The sequence below is a fragment of the Schistocerca nitens genome, chromosome 2 (assembly GCF_023898315.1).
Source record: "Schistocerca nitens isolate TAMUIC-IGC-003100 chromosome 2, iqSchNite1.1, whole genome shotgun sequence".
Lineage (NCBI taxonomy): Eukaryota > Metazoa > Arthropoda > Insecta > Orthoptera > Acrididae > Schistocerca > Schistocerca nitens.
This window is the reverse complement of record NC_064615.1, coordinates 303,719,031-303,742,741: the sequence shown is the minus strand read 5'-3', so window position 1 is coordinate 303,742,741 and position 23,711 is coordinate 303,719,031. Positions and strand designations below refer to the sequence as shown.

At 37.7% G+C, this 23,711-nt stretch overlaps 1 protein-coding gene across 2 annotated transcripts in view; it reads left to right on the top strand.

The window, feature by feature from the left end:
• The window catches only part of LOC126236067 (protein tweety), a 951,384-nt gene extending 927,884 nt beyond the window's left edge, over positions 1-23,500 (top strand). Inside the window, exons 7-12 of one of the 2 annotated variants that reach the window (XM_049945120.1) lie at positions 1,031-1,126; positions 1,219-1,291; positions 1,838-2,193; positions 8,043-8,144; positions 11,103-11,195; positions 22,451-23,500. In XM_049945120.1, the coding sequence (XP_049801077.1) occupies positions 1,031-1,126; positions 1,219-1,291; positions 1,838-2,193; positions 8,043-8,144; positions 11,103-11,195; positions 22,451-22,625 (895 nt within the window). In that variant the 3' untranslated portion in view covers positions 22,626-23,500. Of the gene's footprint in view, positions 1-1,030; positions 1,127-1,218; positions 1,292-1,837; positions 2,194-8,042; positions 8,145-11,102; positions 11,265-22,450 lie in introns of both variants that reach the window. The other variant, XM_049945119.1, reaches the window with a different exon arrangement.
• Positions 23,501-23,711: the final 211 nt, after the last annotated feature.

Sequence of the window (23,711 nt, the reverse complement as noted above, 5' to 3'; positions counted from 1 at the left end):
AGTGCCACTATCCTTATGTATTCACACCAGCTGATGGCAAGTGATACCAGTTAAGCTTTGTAGCAAAGTGCTGTTATCAGACACTGATGGGTAATACACATGAAGCCATATTTTGTATGAAGACTTTGTTCTTATTTTTGGTGTGTGTGCTCCTGTACTTTATGTACCACCTTTTGTAAAATTCACTTTAAGTCATGTGTTGTTTAGTTACATTTGTGGTTACAACTTTGCATTCTTCCTTAGCAGATATTTCTGATGATGGGCAGAGCCCAAAAAGCATCAATAAATCAGTTATAAGCAGCAAAATGAATAGATTTTTGTGACCTGTTCAGCAATGGATAAAGATTAAGTTTCATCTCACACCCTAAATTGTTTATTATGGTTGCCTGTTTTTGCAGCTACAGTGGGAAAAAATGTATTGAAATCAGAGGTGCCAACTTTTTTATTATTCTGGTCTGTACCATTATCAGAGGACTGTGGTACCACTGCCGGCTTGTTCTGATTTTATGTTCCTGTTTGTTCACTTCTTGTGGTGTTCCATATGGTTTTTACTTTCTTGTCTGATTTGCTAATTTTTTGTGCATAATGCTTGTATTTGGCCTTCTTGATTACATATGTTCAAATTTTACAGTACTACTTGTAATGTAATTGCACTGCTAGGTTTGTACTAGACCTCTATTCTACATACAAATCCCTCTTTTTTAGCAAGGTATGTTAAAATCACTTTTTGTTATCACTTTCTTTTTCCACCACAGGTTTGTTTGATTTTATTCTGCCAATGTGCAGTGTTTAAATGAACTACTTCAGTAATTAATTGTTTTGAATGATTCCTGTTGTCAACCAAATGTAGATGTACCACTTGTCTACATTTGTAATTAATCTCTGCATGTGTGTAGAAAAATTCTTTAACTGCACTTCAATAATTCTTTAGAACTTTAATACTCATTCTCATGTGCAATGATAATAACAGAACATACTATTCCTGTACTCTTGAACAAACTGCACCACACATTCTGTTTTTTCTTTGCAGGTGGCCTGTGACAATGGCAATTCTTAGTGTACTGTTGGTATTCTGCATGGTGCTATTGTTTGGAGTTGCAAGACACTCCCGTTGTGCGCTTATAACGTGAGTTTGAGGAAATAAACATAAAAAATGCACATAATTTTCGTTAATAACTTCCCTTGTTTTGGTTCAAAAATATTCATTTCTTTTTCCAGGTTCTCAGTATTTGGCCTGTTTGCTGTTATTATTTCATGGATAATGGCCTCTATATATCTTGCTTCTTCAGTGGTAAGAATTTGTTAGAATTTTTTTGAGTGACTACTTCTAACATTTCTGCAGCGGTCCCAAACATTTTGTTAGTGAAAAAATGTCAATTGATTTTTAGCATTTAAGTAATTGATATTGACGGGAATGAAAGCCTACATAAGAAATGGGGCAAGGGGTGGTGAGAGGGGCCAGCAGCAGAAAGGAAGCAAATGGTGGGGTGATTGACTGTAGACCAACATGACAATGAGATAGCAGATTTTAATATGCTTAAAGTAAGAAATCGGTTTCTCCCATATTGGTGCAATATTATTTTAAATAAGGAAGTATTTTTTCTGATAATATTTGCTCATTTCATGTATGTTCTTCTCTACAAATGGTAAACTACCTTGCAGATTTCATCATACAGTAAACTATCAGTTGGTATTCACAGATTGTCTTCCTCCATTTTGTTATGAACATGTTTAAATGAGAATACTAATTCTGTCAAAAATTGGATTTGTGTCTATATTCATTTGCTGTTTTCTATTTTCTTCTTCTATTTGAGTAACAAAATTGTCCTTGTATCAGGCCCTGGGAGATTTGTGTGTGGCCCCAGAGGCCTTTCTGGAGAGAGAAGCCCCCGGCGCTACACAGGCAGAAATTCTCACGTACTATGTACGATGTGAAGGTTCACGAGCAAATCCCTTCTCCCAGCGCCTCCAGGCAGGGCAAAGGGCAGTTCAGGCAATGGGTGCAGGCCTGTCACTTGTTGGCCGCATTGCCCGCGAACTGTACGATGCTGGCAAGCTGCACCCTCTTGATATGCTGATCACAGAGCGGGCTCACGTTGAAGGCCTCGTCACTGGCCTCACAGCTATGGTGGACTGCCGCCGACTCCACCAGCAGTACGTCTCTGCTGCCAACAGCTTGTGCGACTTGGGACTGTAAGTAGTAAATGTTACTAGAGAAATTTTTAATAATGCTGCATTTACAAAATATTTTTCATGGGATAAATGGTGTTCATGAAACATGTTCTATAGTTGTCTGTATTATAAAACAGTCTTTTTTATATTTTTTTGTTGATAGTATTTCCTTATTTGTTAAACATTTTACTTTACTTCTACTTTTTCTTTTTTCCTTTCTTTTTTCTTTGTTTAGTGTCAGCTTACCTCCTGTTTGTCTTTTAGGTTTTACCCCCATCTTCTTGTCTCTTTCCTTCATAGTTTGTTATGCACCATTCATTCCTGAACTCATATTTCTTCAGCTCAATCCATCTTTACTTCTGAGTCTTTCCTTCTATTATCTCTACTCTCAAGCTGGCACAGTGGTTACCATTGTACCATCTTTACCTCCTACTGTCTCTGATACCTATGCCTTCATCTTTGTCTCACTTTGACTTAATAACAGCTGGGTCCTTCACAACCTGGGAATAACTGATCTGCTCTTCCTTCCTCCCTTAGCAAGGAACTAACAGTTCTGAAAGCTAGGAATAGTTTTTTCACTTTTAAATGTATCTGTCAGAAATACTGAAATTCCACTTTCTGAAATGCTGACCAGCTGTTCTGTGTCTTACAATTTTACACTATGTCACAGCCTGACTTTTATGGCACATTAACATGTCAGCTCATGGAAACTTGGGGCATAACATGGAAGAAACTATACTGGATACCAAGAATGCACCTTTGATCTGTTTGTGCTTTCAAAAATGATAGGCTAAACAATTATTTATTCAAAGTAATGAAATTGTGGTCTTTTAACTGCACTGTCACTGAGAAATGAAATGGTCATTGGTAGAAGAGCCATGTGTTTGAGGAATATTTTGTAAAGGGGCTTAGTATGTCAAGCAGAAGGTGCTCATTGGGAAATTAGTTTCCAGACAATCAATGGAGTGGTTATCTCTTATTTAGCGCCTCATAATGCACAGTTTCAATACTTTATTTCTTGTGCAGGGACTCACTAAGAACAATCAGTAAATTGCATCCTACAGTATTTTTGCAATATTTCTTAAGAGATAAATAATAAAACAGCATAATTTTGAAATCCTGAATTAATAACATTTTACAGGAACAAGAACAATTTTTCGAGTTTTGTTCTCTGAATGTAAGTGCTACCACGATTTTAAAATTGTTACTAAGTGATAGCTGCACAGGCACAAAGTATTAGGTATGTGCAGTGGAAGCATATTTCTTTGAATATGTTATAGATTTTCTGGGCCATGTGCATCTGGGCAAGGAGATGCACTCTGTGAATAGAATACATGAAAATACTCATATTATCTGATACTGTATGCATGTTGAAAATTGTCACCTAAAAATTGTCAAGGATTTTTTTCATAAAATCACAGATAGAGGGAATGACTGGCCATCACATCCCTCCAGAAGGCAAAATCCCAGTAGATTGTAGATTGTATTTTATTGGTCCTGTTGTCTACATAGCAGCTTATGCATAAGACATTGGACAAGTCAAGTTATAAATATACAGGCTGAAAGTCATATCAAGGCATACATATTTAAGCTTACAATAATACACTTTAATGTAAGTATTTATATAACACATTTCATAAATTTAAATATTCTTCAATGGAGTAAAAGCAGTGATGCTGTAAATATGACTTTAGAGATTTTCCAAATGTATTGACCTCAGTGATAGCTTTTTTGTTTTCAGGAAGTTTGTTATAAAGCTTAACTCCCATGTGAAAAGTACCTTTTTGGCACAGTGCTGTGCTGATTTGAGTCATATGTAAGTTTCTGTTTTGTCTGGTAAAGTGCTCATGTATATCACAGTTTTTTTGCAGTCTCCTGTCCTTGCCTATTACATTTAATTTAAAGAAAAAAAGGGTTTCCATAATGTATACACATGGTAATGGAGGAATACCAGATTTCTTAAACAAGGGTTTACAAGAGTCTCTAGGCTTGCACCCAAACAAGATTCTAATGGCCCTTTTTTGTAGTTTAAAAGTGCTATTAGCTGTTTTAGAGTTTCCCCAGAAGGTGACCCCATATCTAAGACGACAATGAAAGTACGCATGATATGCATTCAATACTGTTTTCTCACTACAGCATGATTTTAATGAACAAAGAAGGTAACATGTTTTGCTCAGTTCTGCATTGAGATATTCAATATGCTTATTCCATCTGATGTTACTCTGCAGCCAAAGTCCTAAGAATTTGGTTTCAGTACTGTTACCAACTTGTTCGTCATTGATAGAGACTGATGGGATAAACATGTCCTTGTTAGGGACATTGTGGAATTTTAGAGCAACGGTTTTCTTACTGTTTATTACAAGCTGATTACTCTGTGCCCAGCTGCTAAGTTGTTTCGTGACCATGTTTACTGTCTGCTGTAACTGTTCATCATCGTCTCCTTTTAGCAGAATCGTGGTGTCATCTGCAAATATGATTGTTTTGTGTGCATCAGTATTTAAGCTTAGATCATTTATGTACAGAAGAAACAGAAGGGGTCCCAATACTGATCCTTGGGGTACAGCACATTTTATTTGTTTATAGTCAGATAAGTGATTAGATACAGTTTTTAGTTCAATATTTGTGTGCTTGACGCACACTGCCTGCATATGATTAGTCAGGAAGGAACTGATCCACTTGTTGGACAGACCTCGAATACCATATCTTTCTAGCTTTGATAACATAATTTTATGGTCCGCCATGTCAAAAGCTTTTGACAACTCAATAAAGACTCCTATTGTTTCCTGTTTTTTGTCCATCAGGTTTAGGATGGAATTGATGCACTAATAGACAGCAGTTGTCGTTGACCTCTTATTTCTGAATCCATGTTGTTCATTACATAGGATGCTGTTTTTATTTATAAATTTCATAAGTTTCTCATACATAACTTTTTCCAGTACTTTAGAGATGCAGGAGGAAATTGTGATGGGTCTGTAGTTATTTACATTGTCTTTATCCCCTTTTTTATATACAGGAATAACTTTTGATGTTTTCAACACATCAGGGAAAGTGCCTGCCTGAAGTGAGCAGTCGCATAAATGTGTGAGTATTTCAATTAGGTTTGATGCGCTCTTCTTTAACATTGATGCAGGTATACCATCAATACCTGCCGATTTGGAATTTTTTAGTCCTTTTATTGCTTTAGCTACTTCATCTTGTGAAACAGAACTGATGTACATAGAGCCTCTACATGCACTTATTTTATATTCATTTGCCTGGGTGCGCTTAAAGTTTGATTGTAACGTATTTTCAGCAACACCTGTGAAAAAGTTGTTAAATGTATTGGCTACTTCTAAGGGGTTTGTTACTTTTTTTTATTTATATGTGATAGTGTTATATTTTTGCAAGGTTGTCTATATTCTCCACATTCTTTTTTTATAACACTCCACATAGCCTTTGATTTATTAGCTGAATTATAAATGATTTCATCATTATGCATTATTTTTGCTGCTTTTATTACTATTCTTAATATTTTGGAATATTTTTTATAGTATGCGCGTACTACAGGTGAGGAATTTTTTGAGTTACATATTTCATGAAGTAGTCCTTTCTTCTGGCATGAAACCCTTATTCCCTTTGTGATCCAGCTGTTTGTTCTAGAGTTTCCCCATATGGTTAATGTTTTCAGTGGAAATGCAAGTTCAAAGAAATGGGTTAATGTATCAATGAAAGTGTTGAATTTTTCATTTATATCGTACATTTTGTACACTCCTAGCCATTTTTCTTTCTGTAATAAGTTGCTGTTCTGAAAGACATGTTGTTAATAATACTGCCTTGTACCTTTATGCTTAATATTTGAGCAAGATGATCACTATAACCTGCATTGAAAATTTTTAGTGAGGTGTTGTGTAAACTCTTCTTGACTAGAAACTGATCAAGAGCTGTTTGGCAAGTTTCTGATACTCGGATAGCTGCTTTTACTTCAGCCTTTAAATTGTAGGACGTTGCAAGGTTCAAAATGATCTCCCATTTCCACTATTCGTGAGGAAGTCAATATTGAAGTCACCACAGATTATCAGTTCACAATCCATTTTATTTACTTTATTTAGCAATGACTCCATTTTGTTTAAGAAAAGTTCAAAATTCCTGGATGGTGATCGGTAAACTGTAGCAATAACCAGGTTGAACTGAGTAATTTTTATAGCTGCAATTTCATAATCGTTTTCGACATTTATCCTAGTTAAGTCAGGTAGTGTAATAAAATCTACATTATCCTTTGTGTAAATTGCTACCCCACCCTGCTTGCTGGTTTTCCTTCAGTATAAGCAGCCAAGACAAGTTTGTTTATTTTCGTATTCTGGATTAATTCTGGGTTAAGCCAGTGCTCAGAAATGCATAACACTGAGATATCATTAAGTTCATGTGTTAATAGAATGTTAATTTCATCGATAATATTACGCAGGGATTGCACATTATGGTGATAAATTTTTAATTCGGGCATATTCACGATTTGGTAATTGGGAATCATATTTACAGCATCACATACCTCTAGTTTAAATTAGGAACGTCAGCAGTGTTGTATTTTCGTTCTTGTTTCTTGTTTATTTTGTTTTCCTCACTGTTGGGAGGATGTTCAGGAAGCTGATAAATTGTTCTATCCCTTACTACAAGTCTTTCTTTAATTATTTCACTAACACGATCACAAACAAATCTTTTCCCTTCATAGTTCAAGTGCATTCCATGCTTCGTGTGCAGATTTCGATGCAGCTTGCTTATATCCAGTACATCGCACTTAGCGTATTGAGAACATAGTTTCCTTATTTTAATGTTTGTTTTCCGAATTTCTTTGTTTACACACGAACTATAAATCAGATCATGCCTATGAGGAAGTGTGGCAACTACTGTGTTTCTGCATTTGTTAGCTTGTAAAAAATTCTGTAGCGTTTTCACGCAAACCTCTGCTTCATTTTTTGCCACATCGTTTGAACCCATTATACAGACAATAAAGTCATTTTCTTGCATTAATTTCGTCTGAGAGTTAATGTCTACAACATTTTTACATCCCGCTCCCGGTTTCACTACACTAGTCACTGCTATGTCGCGATTTTTCTCACGGAGCATGCTGGATAGATTCCTGCCATGACTGTCTGTTATTAATAGTACATTACTCTTTTTCCTTGATGATCTGTGTTTGTTGTTGACATTATTTGAAAAAACGCTATTCATTTTCAGTTCACTGACTTTTTCAAGTTCACCATCATTTGGAGAGTCGTTTTCACAGTCACTTGTTTGCAAAACATGATATTTGTTTTTTTCCGAAAATGTTACAGTTTTAGCAGACTTTGTTGTTCTTTTTGTAGTTGGAACACTATTTTTGTACGACACTTTTACCCACTCGGACGATATATTACTTTTGTCTCGCATCACTTCACTTAGTGTTGGCTTCGGTCGCCGATCCCGATTTTCTTTCTTGAGTGAGTCAATATCGCTTCTTAAGGAACTGACTATGAATTGTAAGCTAGCAATTCGTTCTTTTAGCATTGTTATTTCAGTGTTACGATTCTTACAAAGTCCCTTTTTAACAGCATAACTATAACTATTTCTCAAGTTAGATTCACACACTTCTACACTCGCAGCCATCTTGGATTGTTGGTGATAGGAGCATTTAAAAGTGAACAAACTATTACTAGCATTCAGAACTGTTAGTTCCTTCCTCAAGAAGGCAAGAAGGAAGAAAGGAGGGCTAGTTTGGAAAAATTTAGAAAGGAAAGGACAAGGTCACTCACAGCCGAGTATGAGGGGGACCCAACCCATCTGCTCCTCCCTCTCTACTACCTTTTGTGACACAGAGAGAACCAGTGCAAATTTTTATGTTCTGTTCTTTGTTATAGGTATGGATTAACATTCATGCTGGTGGCTAGCATTTCTGCAGGATTTTTCTTCACAGTATTGGTGTGGGTTGATTCTCATACATGGATATACATTAGAAAAAGGTAAGTTAAGAATGAAGTATTGCAAACATGAAACTGATGCAATGAACTGCACAAGATTTCTTCATTTGTATGGCCTTAGTGTTCATAGTTGCTTTACAGTTTCTGAGGGATATTTTTGGCACACTGTTACAAATACAAGCAAATGCGTAGTTATCTCACCAGGTGCATTTCACTTTATTGATAATCTCTTACTTCAGCAAAGTGAAATGTGTCTGATGAGAAAAACACACATTTGCTTGTAGTTGTAATGGAACAAAAATATCCTCAGAAGTTGCACAAGATATATTGCCAAAATAGCACTGGTTCCTCTTCAGCTTGGATTTGGGAGAACAACTCTCAAATCACAGTCCAGATTTAGGTTTTCCATGATTTCCCTAAATCACTCCAGGCAAATGTCAGGATGGTTCCTTTGAAAAGGGCATGGCCAATTTCCTTCCATGTTCTTTTGTAATCCAAGCTTGTGCTCCATCTCTAATGACCACATTGTCAATGGGACGTTCAAGTCTGATCTTCCTTCCTTTCCTTCTACAGCACTGAGATTAAAATATGTCAGATTTGGCTGCTCAATTTGTCAGTTAGTCACAACTTGATGAGATAGCCTTTTCATTGATCTAAACTGCTACAATTCATTACTAAAGACTTCATACAATGAAACAGTTGCTTATTAATGCCACTTTTATTGCAGTTAAACTACTGAATTGAAGACATTGTTGTAGTGCTTTCTAACAACTGCTCTACTAATAAGTCATTTTTCACCAAAAACGCTTAAGTGCTTAAAAATACTGCATATGTCAAGAAGTCTCACTGCCAAAGCTGCGAAAGGTATGATATTATTACATGGAGCTTCACTGTATTGTAAACCTCATCTGTCTTATTAACACGAATACAGTATTCATAGCAATTTTGTTACCCACTTCCAGGAAATAATAACAACAGCAGTATAACATCACTGAACAGTCAGTATTATCTTTTGCTGACACATCTGATGACCACACCCCTCTCACATCACAACAAAATACGGGAATGTCATTAAGTGTATGAAAAATTAAGCTGTGTGTATTTTATTACTACAGGGTGTTTGGGTATTCCCATTATAAAATTTTAGGAATTGTAGAGGGGAGAGAGTACATAATATTTTGAATAGGAACCCATGTCTGGAAACATGCCATTTCAGTGCTACAGCCATTTGAAAACATGTTTGCTAGGTACTTAACAGGGTTTTCATGGTGGAGTGGTGCTTACAACAGATTAGCTGATTTCATTTGATGCCTGCCCTACCTCTCTGACCTGTTTCAAGCCTCATTCAGTGTCTGTGAGTGTTAAAGCAAGATGGTTGAATACAAATTTGCAGAATACACTGATATGATTCTTCTGGATGATGAAGCTCATGCTAATGGAAGATCTGCTTGTCACCTGTATCATCAAGATCATTCTTTACAACATCCCACTCCATGACATACTGTTTTTGCCTCAATTAAAAAGAGGCCATACTTCATCACATTGAAGAGAAACCGTCAACAATTACACAAGCAATTTCTTTGGCTATTAGTGAGTGGAACTGAAAAACAAGTGATGTACTGAGTCATGCCTAATCAATTACTTGTAAAAGTAGTAGCTTTACCAACCCATTTTCAAATGGCCATGTCTTTGAAACCTTAACTCATCTGCGTTTGAGCATTCAGATAATGATAATAAGTTCTATTTCTATGATCTAGATATAGATACTTTACTGATGTGTGGTTTAACTAGTTTTGTCTTATCTATGATGTAAGTGATTAAAAATGTGTGGGGCCATATTCATTAGAAACTGGACTGTCCATGATTAATGAAATTCATAAAAGTGAAACATTCTGCCGAGTAATACCAAAGACAAACATCAAATGGTTCTCTCATTTGATACATTGATATAAAGCTGCTCTTATTAGAATTTGTAGAGAGAGACACACAATATTAATGTTGTCTTTATTGTATTTTGTGCAAAATGAAATTGTCAGCCTGACCAGAAACACAAAGACATACCAGTAATTAATTATGCTGAGAAAACCTTAGAAATTACATTACTTTCCTTTCATCTTTTCTTCCTAGCAATGGTACATGTACCCTTAATCCCTTTCAACAGGTGAGTCCCTCCCCCCTGAGTGACTTGGCCTTCCATTGTAACCTCCTGTAACATATCCCTCATTCCTCCCCAAGGAAGAAGCTAACAATAGTTTCAGAAGTTTGAAGTTTCTTATACTTTAATGTGTCTGTAGGCATTTCTAAGAGCTTTGTCTCCTGAAGATGAGCACTGGTCAGTCAAACTGTCTCATAATTTTATTAATGGTGCAAGTGCACTCATACGATAAGTTTGGAATGGGGTGGGGCTAGACATGTGGGTATGGGGTATTTTTAATATTTTGGAAGATGAATAGCAACTTTTAAGTAGCTGCAAAAAAGTAATACCAACTTTCAAATCATTTTCATTTCTCTGAGAGCTGGGGGAGGGGGGGCGTGGGGGTGGGTGGGAGGGGGGAAGAGGAAGTGGGGGGGGGGAGGGGGGGCGGACGACCCTCTTGCCCCAGGCACAGGCCTCTTGCTTCCAGGTGTTCTGCCAAGTTGTCGCTTCCATTTTACACACAAGCTTTGGATGACTGATCCAGCCATCTTCTTCAGATGCTGCGAGTTTTGCTATCAGGTGTACTTGCTGCCTGCCTCTCACTTTGGTTTGAATTTGGCAGATTCCAGTGCCTTTGTTTCAAAACACATCACAATTTTATTCTTTTTACAATGCATTTAGCATCAGATTGTCATTATCCACAAGGATTATTATGACACTACATTATTGAGTACTAAAAATGTGACAGATTACTTGTAGTTTAACAGACTGTATTACACTCCTTACTTTAATCACTCTGCTAACTGTTTGCAAATGTAAGTGATGGCAGTTATAGTGAGTGCTAAATGTTCACTTGTTTGCAGGCGAGACTACCTCCAGGTGGACGAACAAGACCCGTTCCTGCCACCGTCTGCCGCTTCGCAGGCCATCGCTGCGAGGACTCTGAGGAGCCAAGGGTCGTATGGCAGCACAGGCTACTTCCGGCCGCGAAACTCCCCCCACCACTACTACTCCCCACATGTCCTGTATGCATGGTTCAGTTTGCCTTTTCTGTTTAGTTCTTGGTATTGTAGTTCTAATGTTTGTATTTTTATTTTAAGTTCTCCTTTTATATTGGTTGCAGTTTCGAATAAAGCATGGTATGTACTGTGTAGGCCAATACTGAAAGAAATTTTATATGAGTATCTACAAACCACTGCTTTCAATTCTTTACTTTTCTGTTCAATGTGTAGCCTATAAAAATTTCTGTAGATTGTTCTAAAGAGATTCTCACTATTATATCTTATTTTGTAGTATCTTTTCTGCACACACTCTCTTCAAACTGGTAGCTACAGATTTTAAGGAACTTTAGAACAACTATTCTTTTTGTCACACAAAGAGGGACACTTCTCCAACTTTATCTAGTTTACTCTCTCAAGTTGACACTCTTCTTATTTATCTGACTTCTCACTTTATGCTGTGATATTGAAAACTGTATTACTTGTTGTTGTTTTGTACTGGATGATCCAAAAAGAAAGAATGGATTTCAGTTGTTTATTACAGACAAACCATAAAAGATAGAAACATATTGTGCTTGTCACTGGATAGAGGAAGATCCAAAGATCTGACACAGCTGTGCTGTTGTGTGTTTGTAGTAACATGGAAACTACACCGCAAGAGAAATCATTTTTTGTGTTGAAATTTGTGCAAAGTCAATCAACTATTCAAGATAAACTTGTGTTCCACTATCGATTTAACAAGAAGCTGCCTCTGCACAATTTGATTTATGACTGATACACAAAATTCTTGGAAGCTGGTTACACATGCAAAGGGAAGGGCACTGGTCAGCCATGCACATCTGATGAAAATGTAGAGCGTATCTGAGATATGTACACTTGTAGCTCTCGGAAGTCCACAAGACACGCAGAGCAGGAACTTCAACTTTCACACGCAACAATGTGATGTGTTCTCAAATGATGTCTGCATATGAAGTCTTACAGGTTGCAGTAACTGTAGCAACTGGATCCTGGTAACCATAAGAGAAAGTATGAATTTTGCATTTCAATTCTCCAAGATATGGCAGAGGACACTTTTTCCAAATGACATTTCTTTTCGGATGAATCGACAATTCATCTACTGGGTGAAGTAAACTGAAATATTGCGAGAGTTTGAGGGTCACAAAATCCTGGCCTTATCATCAAACATGAAAGACTCTCACTGAAACTGAATGTGTTTTGGGCCATTTCTGTTCACAAAGTTTTCAGATCTTTCCCTTTTGTGGAGGAATCTGTGACAGGAATTTCATGCCTGGACATGCTGCAAAATTGGTTGTTTCCTTAACTACACGAAGATTCCAATGATTTCATTTTTATGCATCACTACGACCCCACCTCACTTTCAGCTCGAATGCAGCATTATCTTAACAACACCATCCCACAGTGTTGGATTGGAAGAGGTAGACAACAAGATCTTGTTAATTGCTTTTGGTCTCCCAGGTCACCTCATAGCTTGCATATTTTTCTATTTACACATAAAAGACAGTCTTTGTCCCACCTACGGCAGGTGCTGTTCAAGAGCTGAGAAATCCAACTGTTGATTGTCAAAGCTGGCAGTTCAATAAACAGGACTCTGATGATTCACCTGTGGCATGAAGTGAACTGCCATTTCAATGTTTCTTGAACAATGTATGGTGATCATTTTGAGTGAACACGAAACTCCAACTTTTCCTCTATCCACTGATATGTACAATGTGTCTCTATCTTTCATAGTTTGTCTGTAGTAAACAATACAAATCTGTTTTTTCTTTTTGAATCACCCTGTACTTTGGGGCAACAATATGACAATTATGTAATGGACAAATAACCACTTTCGCACTATGTTTTACATGCACTGGTAATCTTTAGTTATTCTATCTACTCCCATGTAGTTATTCTTATGCTATTTAAATGATATAAGGACATAGTAGCAACACTGGTACAGTTTAACTGCTGTTTTAAATTATTACAGCACATCTGTTGGAGCTTTATCACCTGACACAGGAAAATATGTCAAAAATACAGCATGTGCCTTGAAACAACTGTTGTTTCACAAATAGTGAAAAATCCAGGATAAATGACAACAATATTAAAACTTTATATTGCTGCTCAGTACACTGAGTGGCAGACATGAACTTTGAAATGACTGCTAGATTATTCAGCTATTGGACTAAGTCCTTCATTAGAAGTAGACAAAACATACACACACGTACAACTCACAAACACTTGGCAAGTGTCATTTCCAGATACTAAGACCTACTGCTGTGTTACAGTCATTTTTGCTGCATTATCCTGTGTCAAATGTCTCTTAGTTCAAAAAAACAATTAGAACATTTTCTTCTCCCCTTCTGTGAGAAGAACAGTTGCTCTTATCATCTTGTGCTGTTTGATATGAACTAGGGCATATTATTAATATTTATGTGAAGGAGCCCATGAATAAAATTACATACAAGGCCTACGAGAAGCAATAGAAGGAAAAAAACTTGTACTGAAGGAAAGTGGTGGATGTACAGGTGAAAAAAAGAGCTTCATGGAAGAACAAATTAGTAGAAACAAAGTGGGAGGAAGACGCTATGTTGTAGAAAAAGGGATGGTATTACAAGAACAGGAATGTGGCAAAATATCCAATGAAAAAAGGAAATGGTTTGTTATAGTCTTCAGTCTGAAGACTGGATTCATGCAGCTGTCCATTTTAGCCTATCCTGTGCAAGCCTCTTCATCTCTTCAGTGTAACTACTACAACACACATCCAGCTGAACCTGCTTAGTATAATCTCCTTCTATAATTTTCTCCCCTACACATCTCTCCATTACTACCAAACTGATGGTTTCTCGATGCCTTATGATTTGTCTTAACTGATCCCTTCTTTTGGTCAAATTGTGTCATAATTCTTTTTTCTTCCCAATTTGACTTAGTTATTCAATCTAAATATCTAATCTTCACCATTCTTATGTAGCATCACATTTCAAAAGCTTCCAATTTTTTCTTGTCTAAATCATTTATCATCCACATGTCACTTCCATACAGTGATTTCCCAAATCTTTTGCACCAGATACCTATGTGACAGATGACGATGATGTGAGGCATGGAGATAGAGGTCAGCATGCATTGGCTTCCTATATATGCTGTAACCCAAGGACCTTGTTGGGGTTTTCTCATGGTTAACACCCCAACGAAAGTTTTTTTTTTTTCAAATTCCATCATGAATTTGTTTTAGGATTGATAGAGTTTAAATGTTCCAGGAACTCTTAAAGTTTTTTTTTTTCACTCCATGTGGTCACACAACAAACATGTAGTATATGTATCAATAGAAACATGTCGGTTTGAACTTGATGGATTCTAGTGATAACAGACTACCCATTGCCATGGCATCAGTTTATTCATAATATTTTCCTTCAAACAGAAAATAATTTGGTGTCAGAATGTGTCTAAAAAGTTCAGTCCATAAAGCAACTGTTGAACTTTTTAGGTATTAGTTCCAAGGAGAATTCATGTAATCTGCCACTGATAGCACTTTTGGAGTGGGTTTGACTTTTAGCTTTTCAGCAAAGATCTTCAACTAATTAACTATCCTCATCCAGATGTTTGTCAGGGAGATTAATTATGGTATGCCTGCCTGCATCTTGTCTTACAAGGTGAGGCCATGACTTTGGGATCACAGATCTACTTCAAACTTTGTACGCCTTTAGTAGGCCATGAAAACAACATAATGTGCAAGTAGTAAGGTGTACTACTACTCTGGTAATTCCGAGAAAATTGCAAGAGAAGTTTTAGTGTCTTTTATGTTTGTGATACAACTGTGCAAAGGTACCAGGCATAGGAAGACATTGTGGTCAAGCAGTTAGTGTAGAAGCATACCAAGCAGGTCATGGTGGAGACAACGGTTTGAATCTCACTATCAGCCATTTTTTTAATCTATATTTTCTTCATCACTGGTCACATTATTTAATTTATATGACATTTGAGAGCTAATACAATTAAAAAAAGTATGCACATTTTCATGAAGATGTAGTGAATTTCATATGTTATTTGACTATTTACGATTTGTGGTTAAATTTTCAAGGACAAGGGACAGGCTTGGAAAGCCCAACTCAAACCTCGATAAATAATTATGCGAATGATGTTAGTCACAATCAGTAATATAGTAAGTCATAATATGCCAGGCCACAAGAGTAACAAATTACTCAACAGATGTGCTCTTGACACCACACGTTGCAGGACGGTATTTGTCATACAAACATGGAAAGCATAAATTGAAACTTTATGCAAGTACTTCTTGCAAGTACACGTGTTTTTTTTCCATTGTATTACATCTCAAAGGCCATACAAATTAAATAATATGACCAGTGATGCAAAAAAATTGATTAATAGTTAAATTTGAGTGGAAGTCAAACTGTCGCCTCATATATGTTCATCTTACGAAGCTTGAACACCAATCACTTGACCACCATGAATTCTAATACACAGATACATATGCTACATAATAGATGCGTAAAACTTCTCTTGTAATTTTCTTGGAATTGCCAGAGTAGTGCACCTTACTAGTTGCATATTATGTTGTTTTAATGGCCTACTAAAAGCACTTTCCTGTGCTGGGCTGTTCCTCAATTTATTCAATTTTACATTTACTGTTATGTATTCTGAAGATTTCACAACTTCTATCAGTATTTAAAATTTCTGAAATACACTTTTTTGTTTCAAACAGTTTCAATCACTTTCTTGCCCAGCTGGACGACTTAACTGTTTCTACAGCAATAATTTTTGTTAATGGCCTACATTAACTTCCAACACTTACATTGTATATTTTCTGCTATTTATGGGTGCTGTTCATTGTGATGTGGCACCCCCTTGATCCTTTCTTATCCCGTGGTTCAGCTCGACGTCTTTCCTGTAGTGGATGTTCCAGCGTAAGAAGATTGAACAATTCGGTATTATCACCAAATAACAAATATATTTTGGCTTCTTATTTTTCTCTCCACACATTCATCTGAAGATACAAACATTTCAGTCTTGTCAGTGACCGACAAACGTACTCTGCCCTTCTATTTTACTGCTTTTAAAGTTGATTATTCTTGTTGTTGTCTGGCTGGTTAATAAAATTAGGCATTGGACATTAATACATAGCCAGAAGTAGCGGGTGAAATTACTTCCAATAATTAAAGTCCTGACCATGAGCCTAAGATGCATGCCATATTCTCCTCCACTGTTCAACAATTCTGTCCCTTCCAAAATATTTTTATTAATAATGAAAAGGTTGTAATATGTGAGCACTTGTGTGTGACAAAGTTAATTTAATTCCACTTAGTCATATACCATGTCCCTAATGGTTCTAAGTGCATTCACTCTACAAAATGGAGATAAGCGCATGGCATTGTGGGCCAGGAGTCCCCCATTCAGGCAAGTTCGGCCGCCGAAGGCAAGTACTTCTTGCATTCGACGCCACATTGGGCAACTTGTACATCGGAGATGGGGATGAAATGATGATGAGGACAACACAACACCCAGTCCCTGAGCAGAGAAAATCTCCTGCCCCAGCCAAGAATCCAACCCAGGCCCCTTGGCATGGCATTCCTGCCGCACTGACCACTCAGCTAACGGGGGCATACACTCACACTACAAATGCTACCTGACTCAGCTATCACAAGCCTGTATGAATTTACCATTGCCGATTCATTATTACATGATTGGCTTTCCACTACATAACAATTCCTTCAGTATGAAATTAAAATCTGAGCTTCAAAATCTCGCTTTGTTCACACACATATGCATTCTACTTGCATTTTAACTCTGATGTAGCTTTCAGTATAATCTTTCCATAAAATACTTCACTTTTACACACAATGTGTGGAGCATGAGCTCTCAGGACCTGACCTGCAGGCTTGCTAAGCTTCAACTGATTCACTCCACACCAAAAGATATCCAGGAACCAATACCTCCCGTCTAGAACAATGGAGCATTCCTGTCAGTGATGTTGCCATGCTGTAGCAAAAGAACACAAGGGTAAATTTGATTCTTCAAGTACATGATATCTATACCCTTTCAGTGGTCATCTTTGAAGTGGTTACTACTCCTTTATCTATGTGGCACCCTTTGCTTCATCCCCAAACACTGGTTGAATCTTGAAAATTTTTTCATCCTGAGGATCACCAAACTTAAAACAAAATTTGATGCAATAATTTTGTTCCACTTTTTCTGTTATTTTGCCCACATCATAAAATCTGATTAATAGCACTTACACATATTCAAACAATTAAAACTCCACACTGAAATAGCAGCAATATTAGGTAAAGGATAAATTGCTACATACCATAAATATGATACCATTGGGTTGCAGGCAGGCACAATGAAAAGACAATTATACATTATAGCTTTTCGCCAAAGTCTTCTTCAACAAAGAAAACACCCATTCACACAAGGAAGTGCACTTCTTGCACACATGACCGCTACCACCTGTAGTTCTGACCAGAATATGACTGTCGTATGAATAGCAGTCTGGAATGGGGCAGGGAAAGGGAGGGGGGGAAGGGATAGCAGGATACAGGTGGGGGGAGGGGGGAGAGAAGAGCACTGTCTGTTGGAGCAAGCAGGGCTAGAATGCCAGGTGCAGGGTCACAAGTTGGGGAAAACTGGGCAGTGAAAAAGAGAGGAGCTGAAAATGAGAAGCGCAGGGAAAGGGAAAGGACAGGTGGGTACACTGGCAGAGCCCAGCGCACAAATAGGATGAGAGAAAGTGAAAAGGGAGGACATGATAGGACGAGGAGGTGGAAACTGTGGGTGGAGAGTGTGGGGATGGTAGGTTATCGTAGAATGGGGCCAGGATCATTTCAGGAGTGGACAGTTTGTTGTTAGGATAACTCCCATCTGCACAGTTGAGAAATGCTGTTGGTGGAGGGGAGGATCCGGAAGGCCCGGGTTGTGAAGCAGCCAATGAAATCAGGCATGTTGTGTTCAGCCGTGTGTTGTGCCACAGGGTGGTCTACAGCCATTGCACAGCATTTTACATTGGTATGACTACCAGCCAGCCATCCACCAGGATGAATGGCCACTGCCTCACTGTAACCAAGAGCAAAGTAGTGCAGAATTTTTAGAGCAAATGGCACAATGAACTTTGTGTGTCAAGCTAATCTGTAAAATAAAAATTCCTCTAATGTAAATTACTGTCTGCATGGCAATAATTTGGAAAACATATCCTCTGAAATAATTTTGATATTAACTAGATAATTGCATTTCAGAAGTAAATTGCAAACAAGAATAAAAAGTTAGCATTTGTTTGGAAGAGGAGTGATATCAGGGCAAACAAAGATACTCCATTTAGCTATGTTTCCACTTTTGTTCATGATATGTGCCACAAAATGCAAAAGTAATCACTCTGCCATGTTTGGACTACTTTAACAAGAATGCAACTGATTTTGTGTGCTAGAAAGTTTGTCGCCTTTGTTTTCTATGACACAGAAGACGTTATTGATTAGCATACAATGGATGAAAGAAAGAGCAAAGGACTGGACTGCAAAATAAGAACATTATTGCTCATCAAGACAATGAAAGTGGCTTTAGCAATGGAGAAACTGAGGTGTATACAAAACAATTGCTGAAATTCCCACCCTAGTCGTCAAATTTGGCATTAATGACTTCCAAATACAGCTATAACAATGTTGAAATTACTACATGTGGTTCATCTATAATGGACTGTGGAAAACTATCTGAAATTACTTGACAGGACCAGGCCATTGCACACTACTGGCCATTAAAATTGCTACACCAAGAAGAAATGCAGATGATAAACGGGTATTCATTGGACAAATATATTATACTAGAACTGACATGTGATTACACTTTTATGCAATTTGGGTGCATAGATTCTCGAGAAATCAGTACCCAGAACAACCACCTCTGGCCATAATAATGGCCTTAATACGCTTGGGCATTGAGTCAAACAGAGCTTGGATGGCGTGTACAGGTACAGCTGCCCATGCAGCTTCAACAAGATACCACAGTTCATCAAGAGTAGTGACCGGCGTATTGTGACAAGCCAGTTGCTCAGCCACCATTGACCAGACGTTTTCAATTCGTGAGAGATATGGAGAATGTGCTGGCCAAGGCAGCAGTCGAACAGTTTCTGTATCCAGAAAGACCCGTACAGGACCTGCAACATGCGGTCATGCATTATCCTGCTGAAGTGTAGGGTTTTGCAGGAACTGAATGAAGGGTAGAGCCACGGGTCGTAACACATCTGAAATGTAATGTCCACAGTTCAAAGTGCCATTAATGCGAATAAGAGGTGACCGAGACGTGTAACCAATGGCACCCCATACCATCACGCCGGGTGATGCGCCAATATAGCAATGATGAATACACGCTTCCAATGTGCGTTCACCGCGATGTCACCAAACATGGATGCGACCATCATGATGCTGTAAACAGAACCTGGATTCATCCAAAAAAAATGACGTTTTGCCATTCGTGCACCAGGTTCGTCATTCAGCACACCATCACAGGCACTCCTGTCTGTGATGCAGCGTCAAGGGTAACCGCAGCCATGGTTTCTGAGCTGATAGTCCATGCTGCTGCAAATGTCGTTGAACTGTTTGTGCAGATGGTTGTTGTCTTGCAAGCGTCCCCATCTGTTGACTCAGGGATCGAGACATGGCTGCACGATCCGTTACAGCCATGTGAATAAGATGCCTGTCACCTCGACTGCTAGTGATTTGAGGCCGTTGGGATCCAGCACGGTGTTCCGTATTACCCTCCTGAACCCACCAATTCCATATTTTGCTAACAGTCATTGGATCTCGACCAATGCGAGCAGCAATGTCGCGATACGATAAACCGCAGTCGCGATAGGCTACAATCCGACCTTTATCAAAGTCGGAAACATGATGGTACGCATTTCTCCTCCTTACACGAGGCATCACAACAATGTTTCACCAGGCAACGCCGGTCAACTGCTGTTTGTGTGTGAGAAATTGGTTGGAAACTTTCTTCAAGTCAGCATGTTGTAGGTGTCGTCACCGGCACCAACCTTGTGTGAATGCTCTGAAAAGCTAATCATTTGCATATCACAGCATCTTCTTCCTGTCAGTTAAATTTCACATCTGTAGCACGCCATCTTCGTGGTGTAGCAATTTTAATGGCCAGTAGTGTATTTATTGTGAGAAGTATTTGGAAAATCATTGTCCAAGAGGCCAAAAAACTGCTTGTAATTAAAAAAGTGCCTCTCAACAGTTAATTAGTTATAGCACAGTCACTTTCAAGAGAATATTTGAAGATATAATTTAACAGCGATTTTTGGAAGTCATCTGTATCTTCGCGATCATTGGACGCCTTCCAGATCAGTGCATCTTCTTTGAGGCCCCATCTAGAGGGGTTGATAGATGTTTAATTCCATGTAAGGTGATGGGACGTGATGCATTCCATATCTCCTGAGGTATCTCTCAGACGATGTAAGTGTACTCAGAGGAAGATGGCAGCACACAATCTCTAAGACTTCTAAGAATTGGTTGTACTTGTTATGTGCTGGTGCTAAAAGTGATTGTCAGTGACCTCACTCACCCTTTGGAAAGACATCTGTCAATGTCCAATTCCTAAAGCCCACATGTGACATTTATTCCATAAAACTGAGATGCTGAACAGGCTCATATGCTTAACCAATAAGAGTAGCCATTTGCATATTTGAACGTATATAGCTTTCTTTAGCATGCAAAAAGTTGTTTCTTTGCACATGACAATGTGTATATACAGGTCACTCCATTTCAGTTGCTGAAAGAAAAAATTGTTAGTGAAACATGTAGAAGTTTCATCTTTTTTTATTTTTTTAGTTTTTTTTTTTTTTTTTTTTTTTTTTATAACATAGCTTCATGGCTCTGTGTCATTGCTTTTCTTTTTAAGTTTATTTTCTCGTTTGGTGTAATGCAACATTAATGTATTTACAAATCTAGCATTATTATTTGTTTTAATTTGTAATTAGACAATTTGTAAGTTTTCTCAGTCTGTTCACTGGTTACAATCATTCTTTGATTTTTGCATGCAGTTGATTAACAGTTGCACTTACTACTCACATGTTCCACAAATATTTGAATGCCATCCCTCATTACCCTTTACACTCTGGTCTTAATAATGTCAGATTTACTAGCCTGGTAATTTTTAGTCTTGAAAGTGATTTACAGTGAATAATTAAATGAACATTTCCCAGGTGAATATAAAATTAAATTTTTAAAACAAATCTGGTTACATGCAAAAAATGTAAAGTGTATATACTTCCAACTAAAGTGCTTGAAGCATTAATGCAACATTTGACTGCACTGGTGTTCTCTCTCTCTCTCTCTCTCTCTCTGTATCTCTATTAGCATACCATGTGTCACGCATTTATTTCAGTGTAATCATTCTGACATATTTTTGATATTTCTCCAATCTACTTCACTTATTGGCTACCATTTTTCAGTTATTTCAGTCAGTTTGACTAATGTTGCTTCATCAGTACTGAAAAAAAAAAATAATAAAACATTTGTAGTCTAGTGGACAATTCTGTAAATAAGAAAATCAGCCTTCAATCAAGGATAGGAGGATGCGAACATTTTCCTCACATAGCTAATTTTTTTAAATTACAAATGGGTGATTTACATATGAGAATACTATAAAATTATGAGATAGAATTGCCATCCAATACTCACCTCCAGTTGGCAACATTCTTAGTACTGCTGATGAACACAAAAAAGTGTAAGAAACTATCATAGGGTTCAGAATCATTAGTTCCTTTCTCGGCAGAGGAAAGAGAGAGATTGGGGAAGGAAGGGCAGATCACTCAGACCCAAGAATGGGAAGGAAAGTTTTTCTAGTGCCCCACCCCCACCCCTTCAACTTTGTCTCCCCCTCCAAATTTTCCTTTTGTTACAATACTGCAGTGTTAAATAAGTGGAAAGAGGAATCCAAAAAAGAAAGACACTTTTGTTTGTTCCTTACATCACAGTATAACTACTGAGTAATGACTTGCATTTTTTGTTTGTTTGTGACCTTGAACAGAAGCTGGGTGATTCCTGTATATACACCAACAATTTCTTGCATAACTTGTATAACTTTTAAACAGGTAACACTGTAAAGTAACAAAACCACAAATTAGCGTGCCTAGAATGCTTAAATATCTACATTGTCCATGTGCTAAATCAAGTTGCAGTGTTAACTTATTTGCACGTGTTTCTCTATAGAGATGGCCGGAGTTCCCGCGAGGAAAAGTCCCAGCACGGTTCCCATCATGAGCCAGCAGGCGGCGGAGGGCACGAGCACGGGTCCGGAGCCTCTGCAATGCTTGGACCAAACCATGGGCAGTACGCGACTCTGAGCAAGCAGTGCAAGACGCTTGAGTCCTCTGACTTCTACTGAGAGGCAGCCCACGCCCCCTACCAGGTGACTGAGCTGTGATGCTGCATGCGGCGGTCGGCTGTCGGCAACTGGCTCTTCTATGTCAGGGGGTGGTGGGCTCGTAGGAGGTAACCTCAGTCACTGGAGAAACGATGCAGGTTACAAGGTTCAGAAGAATACTTTGGGATTGATCAATCGAGTGAATGGATAATAGTGACAACTCCTACCTGTGAATGAGTGGTAAATGAGGATTTCCAAGGAAGTGTGTGTAACCGTTGATTGTGAAATGGCATAGAAGAACCAAATACCTTCACAAGACTTGTGTGTAAAAAAGAAAAAGTGATTTATGAAAACACCATTATCTCTGTAAAATATGAAGAGATCATTGAGTTCAACATTTAGAACAGTGGTATGATATCGTATATAAGCTTCAGAGGACTTTCAATAAAAAATTCTGGTTTTTGAGAGAATGAATAATAAATAGTATTTATGTACGAAGAATAATAACAAAATGTCATACGTGGGGTTACTTTTTGAATGTTGGTTGACTGTACTGGACAACTGTGAGATGAATGTTACTGTCGAGTAAACTTAGATACGTGTTTGTATTCAATTCCACAATATTAAGCGTTACAAAAATTACAAGTATTGGAGACTGTATAGGAAATGATATGTCAAATATTTATAGCTGTGGGATCATTTGTGACATTAAAAAAAATTTGTATTGACTTTTTAAGAAGTATCCTATTTGGAGACATTTTGATCATGTGATACAAGAAATTTTATTGCATTTCATTGTCCTTGATTACTTGTAGAAGTTGCTTTTATTGGAAAAAGTGAAACATTTCCAATTTGTGGAAAAACATCTGAGACATTTTTTGCATTTCAAGAAAAATAAAGAAATGGCACAAAAACAATGCAGTAGTTCCTTACAATTTAGTTTTAATAATAGTATTTTGCAGAAAATAAAAAAAAAATGATATTGACAGAAATGTGTTTCCAGGTGCAGAGATTATGCAGTGCATATTAAGTATCATAGGGAACATTCTCAGAGAACAATTAGGAGTCATAGCAATATTTTTCTGCCATGTCTCACTGCTACATACC